Raw genomic sequence first — 18,652 nt, 5'->3', positions numbered from 1 at the left:
GTAGAGTCCGATACTAATCAGATAGAGAAAGTGCACATGCCATATGCCATGGGCTTTGTAGTGGTCAAACCCGGCTCTGCCCTGTCTAAAAAGCAAGTTGGTAGTATTGAAACATATTTTTGTGAAAAGTATCTGATTTTTCTATATGATACTTTTCCTAAAAGGATCTATAAGATGTTGACCGAGTTTATCGATCGTTTAGATCATGTAGTTTGCAAAGATACTTCTATTTATACTATCTACTTCCACAAATTATCTCGTTTTGAAGTTTGTCTCTTTTAGAAATTCTTTGCTAGCGGTTCTATTAAATACACCTTTCAGCCTCTTATAAAGGATCATCAGATATATGAGCTTGTTATCTATAACAGTAAGAAACTGTTATTACGTCTGAGGGATTCCCTCAAGCTTTTACCGGGCCGGCTCGATGACTTAGCTCTAAAAACATCAGTGTTGAGTCCTCATCCTTCAAGGACAATACCTTTGTTATCTTAAAAAATTTCACCCTTTTACTTTCAATTTTGCTAGGCATAGCTGGTGCATGTCCCAAAATTTCTAGTCAGTTAGGGGCTATTTTAAGACATCACTAGATTCAAATTAGTATTTCGAGTTGGATATTTGTTTGTATTGAATTCTCACATTTAATATTTTTAGTTTTGTACATGGGTATTACCCAATCATTTTAGATATACTTTATTATTAGTAGACGTATCAGTTATTATTACTCTCATTATGCTCATGTCATGCCAGTCTACGAGATACGCTTGGGACGTAACTATCATCTAGACCCCTCTCTAGTTAGATTGTGGTGTACTTATTTTCCTCAAAGTTCTTCTCAATTGTCGATCGTAGGGGGTTAATGATTAGCCTTGATTTCGTGTACTTGACATATTCTAGAGTTGAAACCTGTAGAAAACAAAAAATAAAAAACATAAATCATGAAATACTTGACTTAAGTTTATTAATTTAGTTAAACTTAATTTAAAAGTTATATTCCTTGGAAGCAATGCCAAAATTTGATAGGATAAAATTACACCGTAAAAAAAGCATAAACAATCATTATCAAGTAAAAAATCAAATTTGTATGTTAGGTTCAATCGCACGAGGAATATGGTTTAGACACATAAATACTCATAATTATCTCTTTTTAATCAAACTATTTTCGACATAGGTAAACAGGGTTTTTTGTAAATAAAGTAACAGGTTGTTCATTTGAATCAATAAGTAACAAGTAAGAAACATTCATTGTTTTAGATATCATTAGAATGGAAACTAGGGTATATGTGTTTCCCACATGATTTTAATGTGGTAATCATAATAGTAGTAATCATTTCCTAGTGTTTGACATGCAAGGTTGATAAGTTATGTATCTCTAAGTTATTGGCTATCATCATAAGGATTTTCACTCGTGACATGGTAAATCTACGAATGTGTGCATTACAAACCCTTACCTGCACCCACAATTAGTCATTGAGTTAATTAAGCTAGGGTATTCGACCTTTTCTCAATTGATTAAAGTCAAACTATTAAATAGAAGAAAATCCCTAACTAAATCTCTGTTGTAAAATATTTTTCTCAATGATTACCCCCTTGGTAAGTTAAAGTAGGAATGAGGTGAGTTCTAAATAAAAAGATTAACAATGCATGCATAAACACTATTACGTTACTTTGTTATTATTCATACTTTGTTAATTGGTCATGGTTCCAAAAACCCTAGATGTTGATTTAGTCACTCGTCATTGAGAGTTCACAATTCATAATTAAGATAAAAGAATTCATGAACTTACAATGATAATACAAGAAAACTGAAATCTTTAATTTAAAATTAAAAGTGAAATTTGCATAAACTAGGTTCCAAAAAAAATTGCTAAGTGTTAGAAAAATAATTCCAAAAAGCCAAAACTAAAGTATACAATAATGTATAACCCTAAAAACGTATATAAAAACTAATATTCATAGTAAAAATACTCAACCAAGTAGGAAACAAAATAAGGAAATAATTGGTTAGATGCGGTTTCAATCGGAGGCAGAAGCTACAGACTGTGGATCCACTAATGGTCCATGGTCTCCTTCAAGGATTAACTCTTGGAAATTATTATAGGGACTTCAGACAATGGTTGGACCTATTGTCTTTGGACTTGACTACGTTTCCTTACTTGCCTTTACGTTTGAAGTAATTGAACTTCAAATTTCTTATTGCAAGTGATGGATGTATAGGACGGTCTATCATTCGATTTATACGTCATCGATATCCTCCGAGTTTCCAGACTTTGGCAAAATTTTTTGAACCATCATCTATGTTGCATCACCTACAGCCCATCAATGAACCAATTCTCCGTGGTTGGCTCCGTCATTGGACAATTCTGCATGTTTCAACTCTTATCACAGTCCACCGCATCCAAACTTATTTCCTACAAAAATTTTATATAATCGTTATTTCCAACAATAAAATAGCACTAGACATACACCAATTCTAAGTGAAACAGATCAAAAATACTTTAAGCTAAAGGTATATCACTTCTCTTAATATATTTTATCTTTTTAGCGCCGTCGACTCATGATACCTATAGACCATACTGTGATGTAGTACTTATACTACATTTATGTATCTTTTTCTGAGAGAATTACAAGTAGGATCCACTCTCATGTAGCGTTGAATCCCTTTTGATCATCACTGACTTGGATCATGGTGAGTTCCTAGTGCCCAAAGACTTGCTGCTTTTTCTATTTTTTACTGACTTTTGTTTTGCATTTTGATTAGTTAGTCCATTTTTATATAGAGTTTCTATACTTAGTTCTTCATGTTCTAGTGACACCATGTTTGAAGATTTAGTTCTTATGATACTTTGTCGTTCTTCTCATTTTCAGGCATCTTTTATACATTGTATATCATGTTTAATTTCTATTTTATGGCCCTATTTTGTATCTTTATTCTTGTTTCCTCCTGCTATTTATCGTTATATTCTGATGTTTTGTAAATTTAGGTTTTTTGTCTTGCCTAAAAAAAGGGTTATGATAAGCGTCATCACGATAAATTATGAGTCATATCATAGACTTTGAATAGTTTAGTGTATATCATATGATATGAATAATCTCAAAAAAAAAGGTGCATAAATTTTATTTGACTTTTCTTGTATCGCATAAGTTATCTTTGAATACTACTTTGTCGCCTACCTCATCTCTTTAAAATAGAAAAAATTATTTAATTTTCATTTACTAAAAAGTAAATGTGGGCATGCGTAGTAGGTAGATACGCTTTTATTTTTCTCTATTTAAGTTGTGAAGTAGCTTCACTTTCTTCATACCATACTTTGTTTTATAATTTCTTACTTACTAAAACGTTCTTCTTGCTAATCTACTACCTCCATAAGTCATCCCCCTCTTTGAATCCTCTTTTCATTTATGCTCTACTACCTCCATAAGTCTATCCCCCTCTTTGAATCCTCTTTTCAGCTATGCTTTTATAGAAAACATCATTAGTTTATACTATAAATTCATTTTCATTTTTTGAATTTAACTAGATATTAATATATACAGATCTAAAATGGGGGATGATAATCGGGATATAGGTGTAGTAGCAAGAAGTTGTAATATCAATAAACCTAACAATGTTGTATATCCCAAATTAGGTTTGAATGTGTCTCATGTTTGGAGTTATTTTGACAAAACTTTAGCTCCTCGCATGAATAGTTTTACCGGTTCATCTGAAATTGTTTCTTTAGATTTTCCAATCATTCGCCAGGAAAGATCATATGACCAGGTTATCATATCGAACCAAAACAACAACCAAGAATTGTACTTACATTCAATTACACCAATTCAATTTATCCAACAAATAACTGTTCCTCAATCACGAACAATAGTGGAATGTGTGCCACCAACTACAACACAAGCAGAATGGATAGATAAACAAAAACAACTGGATATAGGGGCTAACAGTCATCCTAATTTTTCTTTTTCTATGAATACTACTTTGACCCAATCTCAAACAAGGTAACCACTCATTTCATTACGTTTTATGTGTGTATGATCAAAATTTTGATTTTAGTGCTTCTGATTCAGGAAAAACCACTCGATAATGCTTACCTATGAATCGTCGCAACAGGAACTCACAAATGACAAATGGGCATGGCGCAAGTATGGTCAGAAGTATATAAAAGGTTCCCCATTTCCAAGGTTTGCTCTCTCACCATTTTTTCATGTCATAGAAAGTTATGTTCTCTTTCATTCTCAATTTTCATAACAAAAAGTAGTAAAAAATTATTAATGGTATACACACTTATAATATTTGAATTAAGCTTATTATTATTTTGTGTATATGGCATAACAGGAATTACTATAAGTGTAGCACATCAAAACACTGTGAAGCAAAGAAACAAATTGAGAAAAGCTCAAAGGATGAGGACATTTTCTTGGTATCTTGTTCCGGTGAACACAATCATGATCCACCCAAGAGCCGTAGATATCTTGCTAGTTGCAACAATAATTCCAAATTGAATCTTCCAAAAGGCATAAATATTTCACCCAAAGAATCAATATTTAACGCATCATCATCCTTGTCCAAGCGCGTTAAGCATTCAACAGATGTTGCTTCTCCAATTATCGGAACTAAGCCTCCACTTGAAATCGGGAGCAAAAACAAAATGGTTGTTGCTATCGTGCATAACATAGGTGATGGTGAAGAAAAGGTAGACATGAATGAAGATATTTTCATGGGTATTGATCAACTCTAAATTGTCACTGTTTCCACCTAATAGGAGGAAAATGACAAGAGAAATTAACTTTTCTCCCCTCTACACCATGTTTCTATGTCGACATATGTGGTGATATAGTCATTCTTCTGTTTAAGGTTTTTAGAGTGGGAAGTCAAGAATTATAGTTTTATAGTTTCCTATGATTAACTATTTAAATCATAGAAAAAATGGATCTCTTTTAGTGTAGTTATTTTCTATTGTTTTTCAATTCTAGAATCTAGTATTTGTAGTAAGTTGTTGTTCCGTTTTCTCAAACTGTTCTCTCTTTAAGAAACCTCATTTGACTTAATTTTTACATTAAATTATATAGAGTAGTATATTATCATTGTTCATTAAGAGATCTTCATTTTTTCACAAATAAAGATCTCTTGTATAATGAACATAAAATAACACTTATATATATATAGACTCACCTCTCAGACGTAAGTCATTCGAAATATTTTAGATTTTTTCTCCTCTTATTGATTTGAAAATTATGATACCTTTAAATATTGTTACGTGCTGTTAGGAGATTTCTTGATAAAGCGTGCACAAGAATAATATTATGTATATTATTATCAAATATTTGACTAATAATTATTTTAATTTATAGAGTGTTTATATAAATATCATTATTGAGATCATTTTAATCTAGCCAAATATTATTCATGAATTTAAATATTATGCATGTATTAACCGTGTTAAAATATTGTCACATCTAAAAATATAATGATCTTGCGGATAGTATTTATTATTTGACGAATAATATATGCAATATGTTATAATCTATTAAATTATATTTGCTGATATAATTTTGTCGTAAGTCATTGATGACCCCTTAAATTTGTTTGTATATTTTACTTAGAAACTTTAGTAGACCATGTTTTCTATTAGACACTCTAATATTAAAAAATAAATATCCATTGAATATTTTTGTGATACTTAATAACATTACTAAATGTGTGTAATACGCTTGCATATGTTATGTCAAAATAACAAATCAAATGAAGTCACGTGGCATTTTTAAAAAAAATCTTGAATATAAACAAGTTAAATTTAAGAAGAACAGACTTTCAAATTTTATTTTTTTAAAAAAAAGAAAACGAAAATATGCCGCCCACCCCAAACCTCCCCCTTTCTTCACATTCCCTGCTAATCAGTCACGTAAGTTTTAAGATATATTATATATGAATTTATTATTTTTATTTCTCTTTATGACTTCTTTCTTATTCCTATCAAAATTTATAATGCTTTCTTAAAAGATCGGTTCTTCAGTTGTTAATTTAATTTTGTATTTTCTTTTCTTTTCTTTTTGTTTCTACATTGATTCGTTGGGAAGAAAGGGTATAGATCGAGGCGGTATGTGTGGTGGAAGGTGAGCATGGAGAAAGAAAATATTTAAAAATAACTTCAATTTTTTCAGCAATGATGATGAAGATGGTGGTCTCCATTGTTTCCGAAAAAACCACGGGTACGTTGATGTGCCCTTGGTAGGGAGTTATCTTCCCCCAGGCCCAGACCTAAGACCACACACCCTTATCTTGGCAATGGATCATGTGGTCATACCTGGAGTCTATGTAGTAGCCTCCCTAACAAGACCTTTAAACCCCCGCGCCCAAGTAAAGAGCATGAGGAGCCTCATGGTCTGTGATCCTTCACAAGACCGTGGGATGGTCCTTGATAAGATAGACAAGAGGCCCCCCCCCCTCCGCTCACACCTCTTGCAAATCCCAAGACTCCACAACTTCTAAGTGAGGACCACGAGGGACTTCATTTGGCCTGTTTGAAGGTCCATGAACAAGGGCTACTAGACCCCAAAACCCAAGTGAGGACTACGAGAACCTGAACTACCCATGCTCCCTAACACAGTAACAATTAGGGCCCATGGACCGGACCTGTAGAACTTAGTGAACTCTGGACAAAATACAATGATCCACTTAACAATATATGGTCCTTTTAACGGTCCGTAAAAATGGTCGTATTAAGCCCCATCAATAATTTAAGGTAGGGGCATTTTTGTCTTTTCCTATTTTATTGGACCCCTAAATTAAGTCATTTAAACCCTAAGCTGCATGGTTTTGTTTAGCTTTAGCATAGAAACATAACTACAACTTTTCTAAGAAAAAATGTTTCTGGAAAACCTATTAAATTAGAACCTAGAGATAAGAAAGAGGCAACAAAACCGAGTTCAATATCGCAACAAAATTCCATCTGTTCAAGTACAAAGTTTGAATGTTTTCTACGAGAAATTCCTCTCCAGGTATGTGGGATTTTTTAAAGGGTTCCTTTCGCCCATTATGTCCATATATTTCAGTCAAATTATTGAGTCCCTATTATCAACTAGACCTAGGGTTTCTATATCTTCAGCAGATTATTATGTGATTTCTTCGTTTCTTGCATGAAATCTAAAAACCCTAGCTATGTATTTATTTGGTTCTTCAATTACACATGCTAGGTCATATATTTCAAATATACATGCCTCAGTCTTGAATGTATCATTACAAGTATATTAATATGTATTCCCAGTTTGCATGTCAGTTTTGAGCTATCAAGTATATCAGAGAAATTCAGTCATAATACGCTAGTCATTTAATAAATTGGGAGTGGCCTAACACTGATTTAGACTAGGGTCAGTCATCTATATTGTACCCAAACTACCAACAACGTAGGTTGTAAGTCCACTATATGGGTATCATTTTAGTAATCACACCGGAATACATCTACATCTTTGGTCGGGTATATAAGGTCCCCTGCATGCGGCATATACATTGGAATCCACATTTATCTCATGTGATTTTAATATCAGTTATTAGTAGCTCCCATAGTTCACTAAGACTCCATTGTATTGACCATATTTTAATATTGTTAGTATTTAGTCTCATTATGTTATGATTTTGTAATTGCATTAGATTTCTCATTATTCGGTATCTATATCATGTTTAGATTATACTCTAGTTTGCTTGTTAAGTTATCCTGCATGCTCATTACCTTTCAAGTACTGACTCATACTCTGCGCTATATTTTCTTGTGATGTAGGTTCAAGTTCTCAGTATCTAGATCGCATTTAGATCGATTCCCCATCTGAAGTTATAGCCATCGTTGTATGAACAACCCAATCCAATGAGAATTTGTGCGTAGCTTCTAGTCTTTGACATAAAAAAGAAGGTTTGAATTCCAAAATCGAAGGCGCAACTTGTAGTCTACAAAAGCAGTTATAATGCATTTTTAGGGTGGGCTCTGGTCTGGCCCAACTCTTTCAATTATATCAATATAGCTCTTGTATGTCGTGGCAGTGAGGGGTCGTACATACGGATAGAAAGAGATCCCTCGTATTTTTCCCATATCGTTGAGAATGGATTCTGGGCTAAAGCCATTTGCCAGTAAAGCGCTCTCCATTTGTTTTTCTAAAAAAAAAATTGTTATTCCAATGTAGCGTTTATTTGCCATTCTTTCTAGTTTTTTCCGATTAAGTTCAAGTGGAACGCCAGCCGGCTATCTAGCTCCTGACGCCTTAGGGCATCCTGTAACAATGGGAATGGTTAGATCACCGCCCCAACACCAACCGCTGCTGCTGAGGGGGAATTTTTTCGGGCTTCGTTCACACTCGATTATGATTTCGAGCGAGAAGTTCCCAAATCTTCAAGCGCAGCAGCCCACGAAGACAATTGTGTTCGAGAAGTTCCCCAATCTATAAGCGCGGAAACCCACGAAGACGGTTGTGTTAGGTCATCAGAGGGAGAGGGGACCAATACTGGCTCTTTGTCGGGGCTTTGTGGGATTAATTGAATGGATAGCCGATAGCCATAATCTTTCCTTAGAACATCTTCTACGACGATAGGCATAAAATCATGATTAGTTCCACAAATCTCACTTCACTGACCATAGTAAACTACTTCTCGTTGTACCGAAATAGAGGTCTGATTTAAACGACCCGGTACAGCATCACATTTGACACCTAAGGAAGGTACAACCCAACTATGAGGTACATCAGCAGATGTTATAATAAAACATATAGGGCTCTTTGCTGGTAGAACCACTCTATTGTCGACTTCTAATTAACGTGATTGACCCAATTCTAGATCATCTTCTGGAATCGTTTAATTGTCAAAAGTGAGTGACTATTCATCAGAACTGTTATAGTCCGAATACTCATAAGGTAGGGTCCACATCCGCCTCCCCCCAAACTGTACTTTCAAGTTTCCCCGCAAAAAGCTCTCCACGCCTACTCTTAAAAAGAACAGTATTTTTCTTTATTTAGGTACTTCTCCCGACTGTAAGACCATTTATGAGTAAGGTTAATCGAAGGCCGAGGAAAGTTTATTGGCAAGAGGGAACCATTTCTCACCCAGCGCTACCTATCCTATGTATTCGAGGGAGAGGCTGGAACCGAAAAAGACCAGGTTCCACACATATGAGACATGCAGAAGGTATGGGATGAGCAGTTTCTTGAAGAGCAAATTCGATTCTATAGTCGTCTTCTTTGTTCGTAAAATGCACAGTGGAAAGGAATGCCAGTCGGCTCGATGAAGTTGTATCCTAAAAAAAGAAGATCCAGAGTGATTCCTCACCTATCCTGTAAGGGGCCGAGTGGAACATTCGAGTATAGATTCCCTATGCTCATGTAAACGGCCGGGGCCGGACGACCTATAGATCTAATAGGATCCAGCCATAGGCCTGACCAAATATCGTTTGTCCACAAACAAAACAAAAAAAAAGGTTGGTTTTTATTAGTAGTTCATGAGACCTCGAATTGCCATGTTCCAGTGTGCATTATGCCAATAGGTCCCACCACCAACTCTAGCTGAGAAGTTGAGTCACCCTTCTTTTTTTTAGTAAAAGAATAGAATAAAGAATGAGATAGTCTATATCCTGTATTGATCATACGATCACTCTATGAATAGTTTAATTCTCTGTGACCTACCACTGTTCACGACATCCCTAGATTCTCACAAGAATGAATCGTTGGTGGAGGAGCGCTGGTCCCCTTCGGTCAACTTGATTTTGCCTGCTGTTACCTACTGTAGGACCTCTGTCCCCGAAGCAAAGAAAGAGGAGCAGGAACAGAGGTTGTCCTCTCCTTATAGTAAAGTTGTTTTTGACTCCTCTCCCGGCCCGGTAGTTACCGTGGTTGTTTCCAACGGGGATCCCCCATTGTGAAAGGTTACTAGGTCGACTGTTAGGTCCAAAGTTGTATAAAAATACTATGGTACCGATAGATTCACTACTTCAGCGCCGTTATCGAACATTGCATGTTGAGCATCTATTTCTCGTATATAATTTCACACCAAGAATAGGGATGTGTACCTCCAGCAATAACAAGAAGGAAATATAGGCTCCTATGCTGGGAGCATTTTTGGGTTTTGGTCTAACCACCTCAACTCCCCGTTTCTGGCATGCTATAGTTATTAAAGTCTCTCGACAGCGGGAATAGGAGATTACCGGTAAGCCAGATGCTTCGTGAATCCTATTTAACTTTAAGGCATTTCGTTGCACTTTAATCACCCTCATGAAGAGGCAAACTTTGATACCATTGATGTCCAATAACTTTTATAGTAATGGCTGGATTTACTACTACCTCGTCCATTGAGTATAACAGAGCAAATGATGGTATAGCAATGAATATTGGGATGATACAAAGAATTATGGTCTGAAGAATCTCACTAGTAGTTCCATGAACAATCCTTTGCGGGATTGGATTTTTTAATGGCGGAAATTCCATAAAGCGCGACCCAAGATCCATGATACGAAAAACAAAATCAGAATAACGTAGAAAAAGACATCGTGATGTAAGTTTGTTATTCTTGCATTATAGGTGCTGTTGCGTCTTTAGATCCTAATTGCCATGGTTCCACTGCACCACAAGGAGCAATTGTGAGGAATAGCCATTCTAGAACAATCATTTGGTTTAGTTCATTCTTTGACTGCTCTGCTCCCCCCCCCCCCCCCCCCAAAAAAAGAGACTGAATTTCTTCCACTTTCCCTATAGGAGTAGTGAAGAAGTATAGACTTAGTTGGTTGTTGACAAAAGGAAAGCATGGGATCAAAAAATGCAGAATTTACGATATTTCTTTTCTAAGAAAGAGATCATAGTGATTGATGTCTCTTTCAATCCAGCAAAATTGAATCGGCGTGTACCAATTTTTGGTAAGATTAATAAGCTTACGACAATTGAACAAACTTGGTTGACGAACATAGTTTATGCGCCGCTAATGTAGCGGCTTGTTGAGCATTTGAAAAACTCACATCATCCATTTCAAATAGAATTTGTCCCCTGGACACACGAGCAATCCAACCAGTAGGATTTCCTTTTCCTCTTCCCATTCTTACTTCTGTAGGTTTCCCGGTAATAGGCATATCTGCGAGAACTCTTACCCATATCTTACCATTTCTTCAAAATTGTCCGCTCATAGCATGATGGAAGTATCAAATTATAGCACGACGCGCTGTTTCAATGGCTCAATATGAAAGACGACCAGCTCTAAAACTTTTAGTGTCATATTTTCCAAAACCAAGTTGTGTACCGTCCAGTTTGCAACCCCTACTACATTTGCCTTTACGATATTTACTATATTTCGTTCTTTTCAGATATAGCATGTCCCACCCTTTTTTGACTATATGAAATCAACACTTTGACACCTGAGATTCCGTAACGAATAGATACTTCCGCAGATGCATAATCTATTTTCTGGTTAAATACATTACAAGATGTTTTTCCATACTTTCCGCATTCAGTTCTAGCTATTTTTGCACCTTCTAATTGACCTAAACAACATATGCAGATCCGCCCCACCCCATTTTTCATTACTAATGGAATATCCTTCACTATTTAACTAAAAATGGAACGAAATGATCTTGTTTTGTTCCTCGATTGAAAAGAGATGTCTTGAGAAATTGGAGAAGCACTTTGATAAACAGATTTGATCTTGAACGATTCAATTAAGGTATTAGTGTTTGTTCTATTATACAATTTTGCACTTCGTTCAAATAATAGTTGTACCCATACGGAATTCATATGTTTCTCAGTATGATCTCTATCATCATCTCTATTCCCCTTATCAATTCTCCTATCCTATTTAGGTTTATGAATTTCTCTATCAATTCAATTACCTTATCCTTACCTATGAGGTTCCAACATTTTTCTCCTTAATTGACCTAGAAGTTGTTCCCGCGAATCCTCAAAAAAAGGTTATAATACACCCCAACCCCATCCCTTGGGGAAAAAAAGGTATCACCGAAGAAAGGAAAGAGCGAGATGGTGGTTTTTGTTGTTCCAGCGAAGCAAAGATCATTCGCTTGGCGAATAAAGTGGTCACCCTCTTTTTGGTTTCGTGCAAACACTTTTTCTCGCTGGTTGAGCTTTTCACAAAAAAGCGATGCAAGAACGTATACTTTTATCTAAGCTTCTTCCCTGTGCATTTGCTCCCCCCATCGAAGATTGTTCAGCCACACCCGGTGCAACGAATTGATTGAGAACTACGACGGGGTCGAAATGCATTTTCTTCTTTGTATTAAATAAGTATTGAATGACCAAATAATTCAAGGAAGGGAGGACTGCGAAGAGGGTCCTTTTAAGTAGATGACTCGTCGGGCGGTCGGAGCGGGACTTCTTTGGGAAAAAGAACTTGAATAAGTTTGTTTTTCAGAAGGAGTCATCATTTTCTACCAGGAATGCTATATTATTTTCAATCCTGGCGTATTTCAGAGGCTTGAAGGACCCGCTGCCATGAATTGATCTTGACCGATTCAATCAAGGTATTAGTGTTTGTTCTATTATAAAACAAGGATCACAGTTTTTGTACTACGTTAAAATAATAGTTGTACCCGTACGGAATTCTTCTATTTCTTAGTATGATATCTATCATCATCTCTATTCCCCTTATCAATTTTCCTATCCTATTTAGGTCTATGAATTTCTCTATCAATTCAATTACCTTATCCTTTCCCATAAGGTTCCAACATTTTCTCCTTAATTGACTTAGGAGTTATTCCCAGGCATCCTAAAAATAAGGTTATTATAAACCCCAACCCTATCCCTTGGGGAAAAAAAGGTAGCACCTAAGAAAGGAAAGAGCGAGATGGTGGTTTTTAATGTTCCCGCGAAGCGAAGATCATTCGCTTGGCGAATAAAGTTGTCCTCCTCTTTTTGTCTTCGACCAAACACTTTTTCTCGATGGTCGAGCTTTCTACAAAAAAAGCAATGCAAAAACGCATTCCCTTATCTAAGCTTCTTCTCGGTGCATTAGATCCCCCCATCGTAGATTGTTCAGCCACACCCGGTGCCACAAAATGATTGAGAACTACGACGGGGTCGAAATGCATTTTCTTCTTTGTATTCAATAAGTATTGGATGACCGAATAATTCAAGGAAGGGCGGACTGCGCGGAGAGTCCTTCTAAGTAGATGACTCGTCGGGCGGTTGGAGTGGGACTTCTTTGGGAAAAAAAACTTGAATATGTTTGTTTTTCTTAAGGAGTCGTCATTTTCTATTAGGAACGCTATGTCATTTTCAATCCTGGCATATTACGGATGTTTGAAGGCCCCACTAACATGAAGTTATTTAGAAAGATTCTTCGTTATCGATGGTGATCGGTCATGGTATCCATAGCCTTGCTTCTTTTTCGGCCAAATACTTATTTTGTTATTCTTCTCCCGATAGTCGAGCCTGATCGAATCGACTCTTTTCCCTGACACCTGGCCTCTCACTTCGTTTCATTCTTCTTCTGTACCGTCGCTTGAATAAAGACACCCGATCGGCCCGACTTTCCGAAATGCCCCCCACCGGCCCTTCTCGTTTACGGGTCTGGATTTTTTTTCGCGTCGTTTCAGTCGTCGTGGTCGACGGGGAAGAAAGAAATAAATGAATGTTCTTTTGGGAATATGTATAATAATACACCTACCAAGACGAAAGCGAAAGGTGAGTCTCGTAGGTGGACGTATCAAACCAAAATAAGATCTCAGATTGACATCTTGATACACTAATTTACCATAATAATAAATAGAGTAAATGGTGACTCCACCGTGGGAAGAGCTGCTTCCTTCTTGCTTGATAGGGGGGGCTTCCATTCACAAGCGCAGACTAAAAGTGCTCTCCGAACCGTGCTGGATAGTCACCCATTACACGGCTCTTAATCCCAATCAGTGGTGGATCCGGGGAGACAAAGTCAAACGCAACATCATTTGCCCGATACTTTGAGATGCACTTCTCCTGTCTTACGAATCCTACAACTCTCTTTACTGAGCGAGACTCCATCCATATCTCCACAAGTGGTTTTTCTTTCGTTCAATCATCACTTTTTTGACAGCTTAAACTAGGCTCCACTTTAGTAAAAGGTTTTTGGTCTTAATCAAAATAGGTCAAGGGCGTGTCAAAAGGGTCGGCAATTGCCTAGTCTCATCAGAGAGTTTAATCTCCGTACTCCTTACTGCTTTTTTCAAAGAAAAAAAGAAGGGGGTCGATTAAGGCTCCTCCGTTCTACTGCATAGCCGCGTTAGCAGGTAGTACGAGCCCTCTGGCCTACACATCTAACCAGTTTGCATGGTTCACCAGCTCCACCAAAAACTCTCATTTGTTAAAGCGGAGCATAGTGCGCTTTAGGCGCTGAGCGAGAAAGGTCTCTTCTTTCATTTAGGTTTATTCACTGAACTGAAACATAGCACTTGTTTTCTTATTGATTCCTAGGGTGCTAGTATTCTGGAATGAAGTCTATCCAAACCGAATTAGCACTTCTCAGATCATGCTAGGCCTCTCCAGCTGAGCTGGGCGCTAGGGCCTTGGATGCGTTAGCGATTGGCACATAGGGGAATGGTTTCCCAGGTTTCTCGACCTTGTATCATGCTCCTCGCGTTCATGATATCTACATTCAAATGTGCCCCAAAGACACAGTCGAAGCACGCCCATCTAGTGTTCTTCATTCACGACATGCTATAGTCCTGGGTGTTTTCCAGTAGTCTTCTAGCCTTAGAAGAAGCTATGTCTATCCCCGGCATCTGCAACGTCCTCCTTTGATATTCTAATCTGGGAGAACTAAAAGACTGACCCATTCGGTGACTTTCACGGTCGTCCTCACTAAAACAACTTGAATCTGAACTACGATTCAGATAAAGTCTTACCAAAATAGGATTTCCTTTTCATGCCATATGCGCTTAGACTTTACTTTTTCCCCTTTTTTCTTCCTAGTCCAATATTTTTTCTCGAAGGTCTTCATTTCCTTGTAAAAGGAAACTCTCCAAATTTATGACCAACCTTTTCTTCAGTAATCTTAAAACGAACAAGAGTTTTTCCATTGTAAATTCGTATGGAGCAATCAACAAATTCTGGAGAAATAGAAGATCTCCGTGACCAAATTTTCCTGTTAAAAAGAAGATCTCTCTTCGTCTTCATTCTCAAGAGGAATGCATCAACCGTCTTCATTCTCAAGAGGAATGCATCAACAAAACTGTCCTTCCATATAGATCGTCGTGGCATGAATGACTTTCTTCTCTTCGATTCCGCCGCTATAGCTTGCTCCTGCTCTTACTCCTTATCCTTTAGGATAGGATCCTCCTTGGTCCTTTTTACATAACACTCTCGGCCGCCCAAGAGTACTGCTATCTTTCTCTTTAAACACAATTTCTTGAAAGGCAAAGAAAAAGATCTACCATGGCCTTATGTTGGCATGGAGTTTGGGTTACAAGCATGTCATTCTTGAAACAGATTTTGAATATCATTTGCATGTTTTTATTCACTTGATTTCATCTACTCAACCTCAAGCACAACTGATCCAAGCTTGTATGCAGGAATCTTGTTCAAAGGGATTGGCAGTGCTTTTGTAAGCATACACATAAAGAGGAAAGAAGGTAAGATCGCGACCGACTGGTTGGCATCTGAAGCTCTGAAGCAGCCGTCCGGTAATCAACAGCTTTTGACCTGTCTGCCTGGACATAAGATGCCTATAAAATAAGAAAGAAAAGGAAAACGTTATTGTAAATGGCACGAGAAATGGACTCACTCTATAAATAATGGTGTAAATTTCAGGAATCTGATTCAAGATTAGTTGGACAATGGTTTGTTCTGGATGGCAGACCGACCAATGGGAATCGAGACATCACCATTTGCAGGAGGACTAGAGAGATCAATATGATGTCTGTTGACATAAGGAAGTTTTTTGACCCACAGAAAGAGTTGGAGGCGGCTGAGCACATCCCATCCCACAATATTCAGGCCCTTCAACGGGTTAAACGTTCCATAAATGGGCTTTTAGTGGACTCAAAAAAAGAAATCTTGATATAATAGATATCTCAGTAAAAAGGAGGATAAAAAATGCTTATGATGAGCCCATCACAGAGATGCACCGGGGAAGAGAATGAACGCCAGTCTCTTGAGAGACCGATCAAGAAATGCATAGATAAGTGGAATGGTTAGTGATGAGGGCATAGGACAGAGAAAGTTCCTTCTCACTCTTTTGAATCCCAGGGACTGCCCAGGGAAGAGGCCAGTCCCTCAAAAAGCCTTCTCGATGGATATCATTCAAATGTGAATATAGGCCTGATTGAGGCATAAAAGTGAAATAATAATAATGAGAGGCTTTTTGTCCGTTGATGGTCATTTTACTTGTCTCCTACGCTATGATGTCAACTGGATCAATCGCTTTGTCCTGATTTATTGAAGAGAATCCCTGTGGAACATATTTTATGGAATTGAACTCTTTATTCCATATTTCTTTTCTTACTGATTGAATTAAACTTATGTAGTCGATCATGATGGGAAGATCCCGCTAGGATCTCGGCACCCCTCCTCTACACTTATTCCATCTATTTAGTCAATGTCTCAGCCTTTAAGCAAATTCGACGCCACTGAGTTCAATTCTAAACTAAACCCATTCAACTGTAGTCAAAAGGTAAAATCTTCCCCTGCGTTGATAGAAAGATGTTTGTTTTCATCCAACTATTAATATCATAAGAAAGCTATTAGCTTAGGGCAGAGGTATGCCACAAGCATACCTCAGCTCCACAGCATTGATGTCGTTGTTTATTCGTTTATTGGGTGACCCTTCTGGAATGAACAACGACAAATTCCCTATTCAATCAAACTAGAAAATTAGACACCTTACACTCTAAACTCTGACAATTAGAACAACTAAATCAAGCTTCAGAAAAAACAATTTTACTTTCTATTCTATCAATATGGTAGATTGGATTGACAGATGGTGCACCTGTCAACAATTCATAGAACATGTTCATTTTCGTCTGCTTCGCTTCCTCAATTTCTCTTATATAGAAAGTTTATTAGGAAAATCCAATTTGGAGAAATAATCATTAATGCATTCTAAGTCAATAGTGAATAGTTCCAATATCTATATTTTCTTTTTAAATAGATTTAAATAGAAAGGAGGTAAGAGAAAGATTATGAATTTAGAGATAGAATCAATAAAAATTGAAAGGATGAATCAAATCCAATTACAATCAAATGGGAAGAACAATTAAGGAAAACAGAACTCAAGGCACAAGTACAATAAAAAAGTTGTTCAGTTATCCGGGAAAGGTTTTCACCAATTGTGTATTTGTAGCATTTTGGCAACATGGCCGAGTGGTAAGAGAAAGGACTACAAATCCTTTTTTCCCCAGTTCAAATCCGGGTGTCGCCTGATCAACAAAAAAGTTAAAATATATTCTTTTGATATAACCCGCCGAATGATTCCCCAGCAGAAGGTTGATACTTGTTTGATTCTAAAGACTAAAACTATTGCATATTTAGTCTTCTTCAAGGAAATATTCGAATACTAGAGGGGCTATCAAGACTTCAAAAGCTTTCATAGATTATAAGATAAGTTAGTAAAGGAATTTTAGGATATGATATGAGTGAAGAATATCCCTTAGTAAGTCGGGTACCTAGAAAGGGAAAAGGAGAGTAAGCAAAGCTTTTAGCAGAAAAAGATGAATATTGACTCTTTATTCCCTCTTCATTCTTCCAAAAATTTGTATGGCTTGATGAGGCGCGCTTTTCATGCAGAATCGTTCTTCTCTGGTGCCAGCTGTGGAAAGATTTCATTGTTTCATCCAGCTCTGATATAGCACAGTTTGTTGGGGCGGAGTGGATCACTGACAGGGGACCCCTGACAATTAGTTCTAAGGATCGGGGTTAGAAGGATCATTTTGCGTAAGCGTATGATGACGGTACCTCTAGAGGGCGATTCCTATAGGGGTAGGGGTTAAGAATGTCCTCTTTCATAGGTTTCCCAAGTAAGGGATGAAAGCACATTAGCTTTTAAACCTGAGTTTGGTGTGCCTTTAAAAGCCGAGAACTTTCGTTCTGAGGCTTATTTTTCGTCCGGGGTAAGGGACAAAATAGCTTTATCTTACTAAGGGGCAGGGCTTTATTTAGTTCTTGTTCCGGCGGTTGATCTTTAAGCATCTTTAGTTCTTGTTGTAAGCGTGTAAGCAAGGCCAGACAAATTGGACTTAAACCCATCAATCGTACTTGAGTTACCAACCCTTTTTTCAAGCAACTCTCTAGCACCTTAGCTCACTGTATTTTACATAGCCATAAAAAGGAAAAAGTATATCTACACAATAGATGATCTATAGGATATAAATATCCCTCAATATTTGATATGTGAGAAAACTCACTGCTGGTATAGCCTATTAAAGATTTTATGAAAATAAGTATATAGACTATCTAGTAAAAGTATATATACACTAATGATGATCTATAGGATAAAAAAACATCACATACGTGAGGGATTGAAGTAAAAGCATGTATATCCAATTACGCATTACCCCCAAAAAATCAATTGTGTTATGATATTTCATTATCCTAAACCACTCTTAAGTGGATATTTCCCTCGAGCTTATTGAAATGTAAGACAGATCTTAAATCCTTTTTATATGAGTCTCGGTTAAAATGCTTTATATAACTATGATCATAAATCTGGGAGTATATCTAA

General features: G+C 36.9%; 1 protein-coding gene across 1 annotated transcript; it reads left to right on the top strand.

The window, feature by feature from the left end:
• Positions 1-3,541: 3,541 nt before the first annotated feature.
• LOC104647604 (probable WRKY transcription factor 27) lies at positions 3,542-4,730 on the top strand. The gene is made up of 3 exons (XM_010323249.4): positions 3,542-3,990; positions 4,060-4,173; positions 4,328-4,730. Exons 1-3 carry the CDS (start codon positions 3,542-3,544, stop codon positions 4,728-4,730), a joined length of 966 nt encoding a protein of 321 aa, XP_010321551.2.
• Positions 4,731-18,652: the final 13,922 nt, after the last annotated feature.

The sequence above is a fragment of the Solanum lycopersicum genome, chromosome 5 (genome assembly GCF_036512215.1).
Source record: "Solanum lycopersicum chromosome 5, SLM_r2.1".
Taxonomy (NCBI): Eukaryota; Viridiplantae; Streptophyta; class Magnoliopsida; order Solanales; family Solanaceae; genus Solanum; species Solanum lycopersicum.
Note: the sequence above shows the minus strand (reverse complement) of the source record. Positions and strands in the feature narration are given on the sequence as shown.

What these genes read in the sequence shown, in the direction of transcription:
- LOC104647604 (XM_010323249.4), top strand. Translation starts at nt 3,542, where the DNA reads ATGGGGGATGATAATCGGGATATAGGTGTAGTAGCAAGAAGTTGTAAT. An exon ending in TTGACCCAATCTCAAACAAG is followed by an intron (nt 3,991 to 4,059) that starts GTAACCACTCAT and finishes CTTCTGATTCAG; the next exon opens with GAAAAACCACTCGATAATGC. An exon ending in AAAGGTTCCCCATTTCCAAG is followed by an intron (nt 4,174 to 4,327) that starts GTTTGCTCTCTC and finishes ATGGCATAACAG; the next exon opens with GAATTACTATAAGTGTAGCA.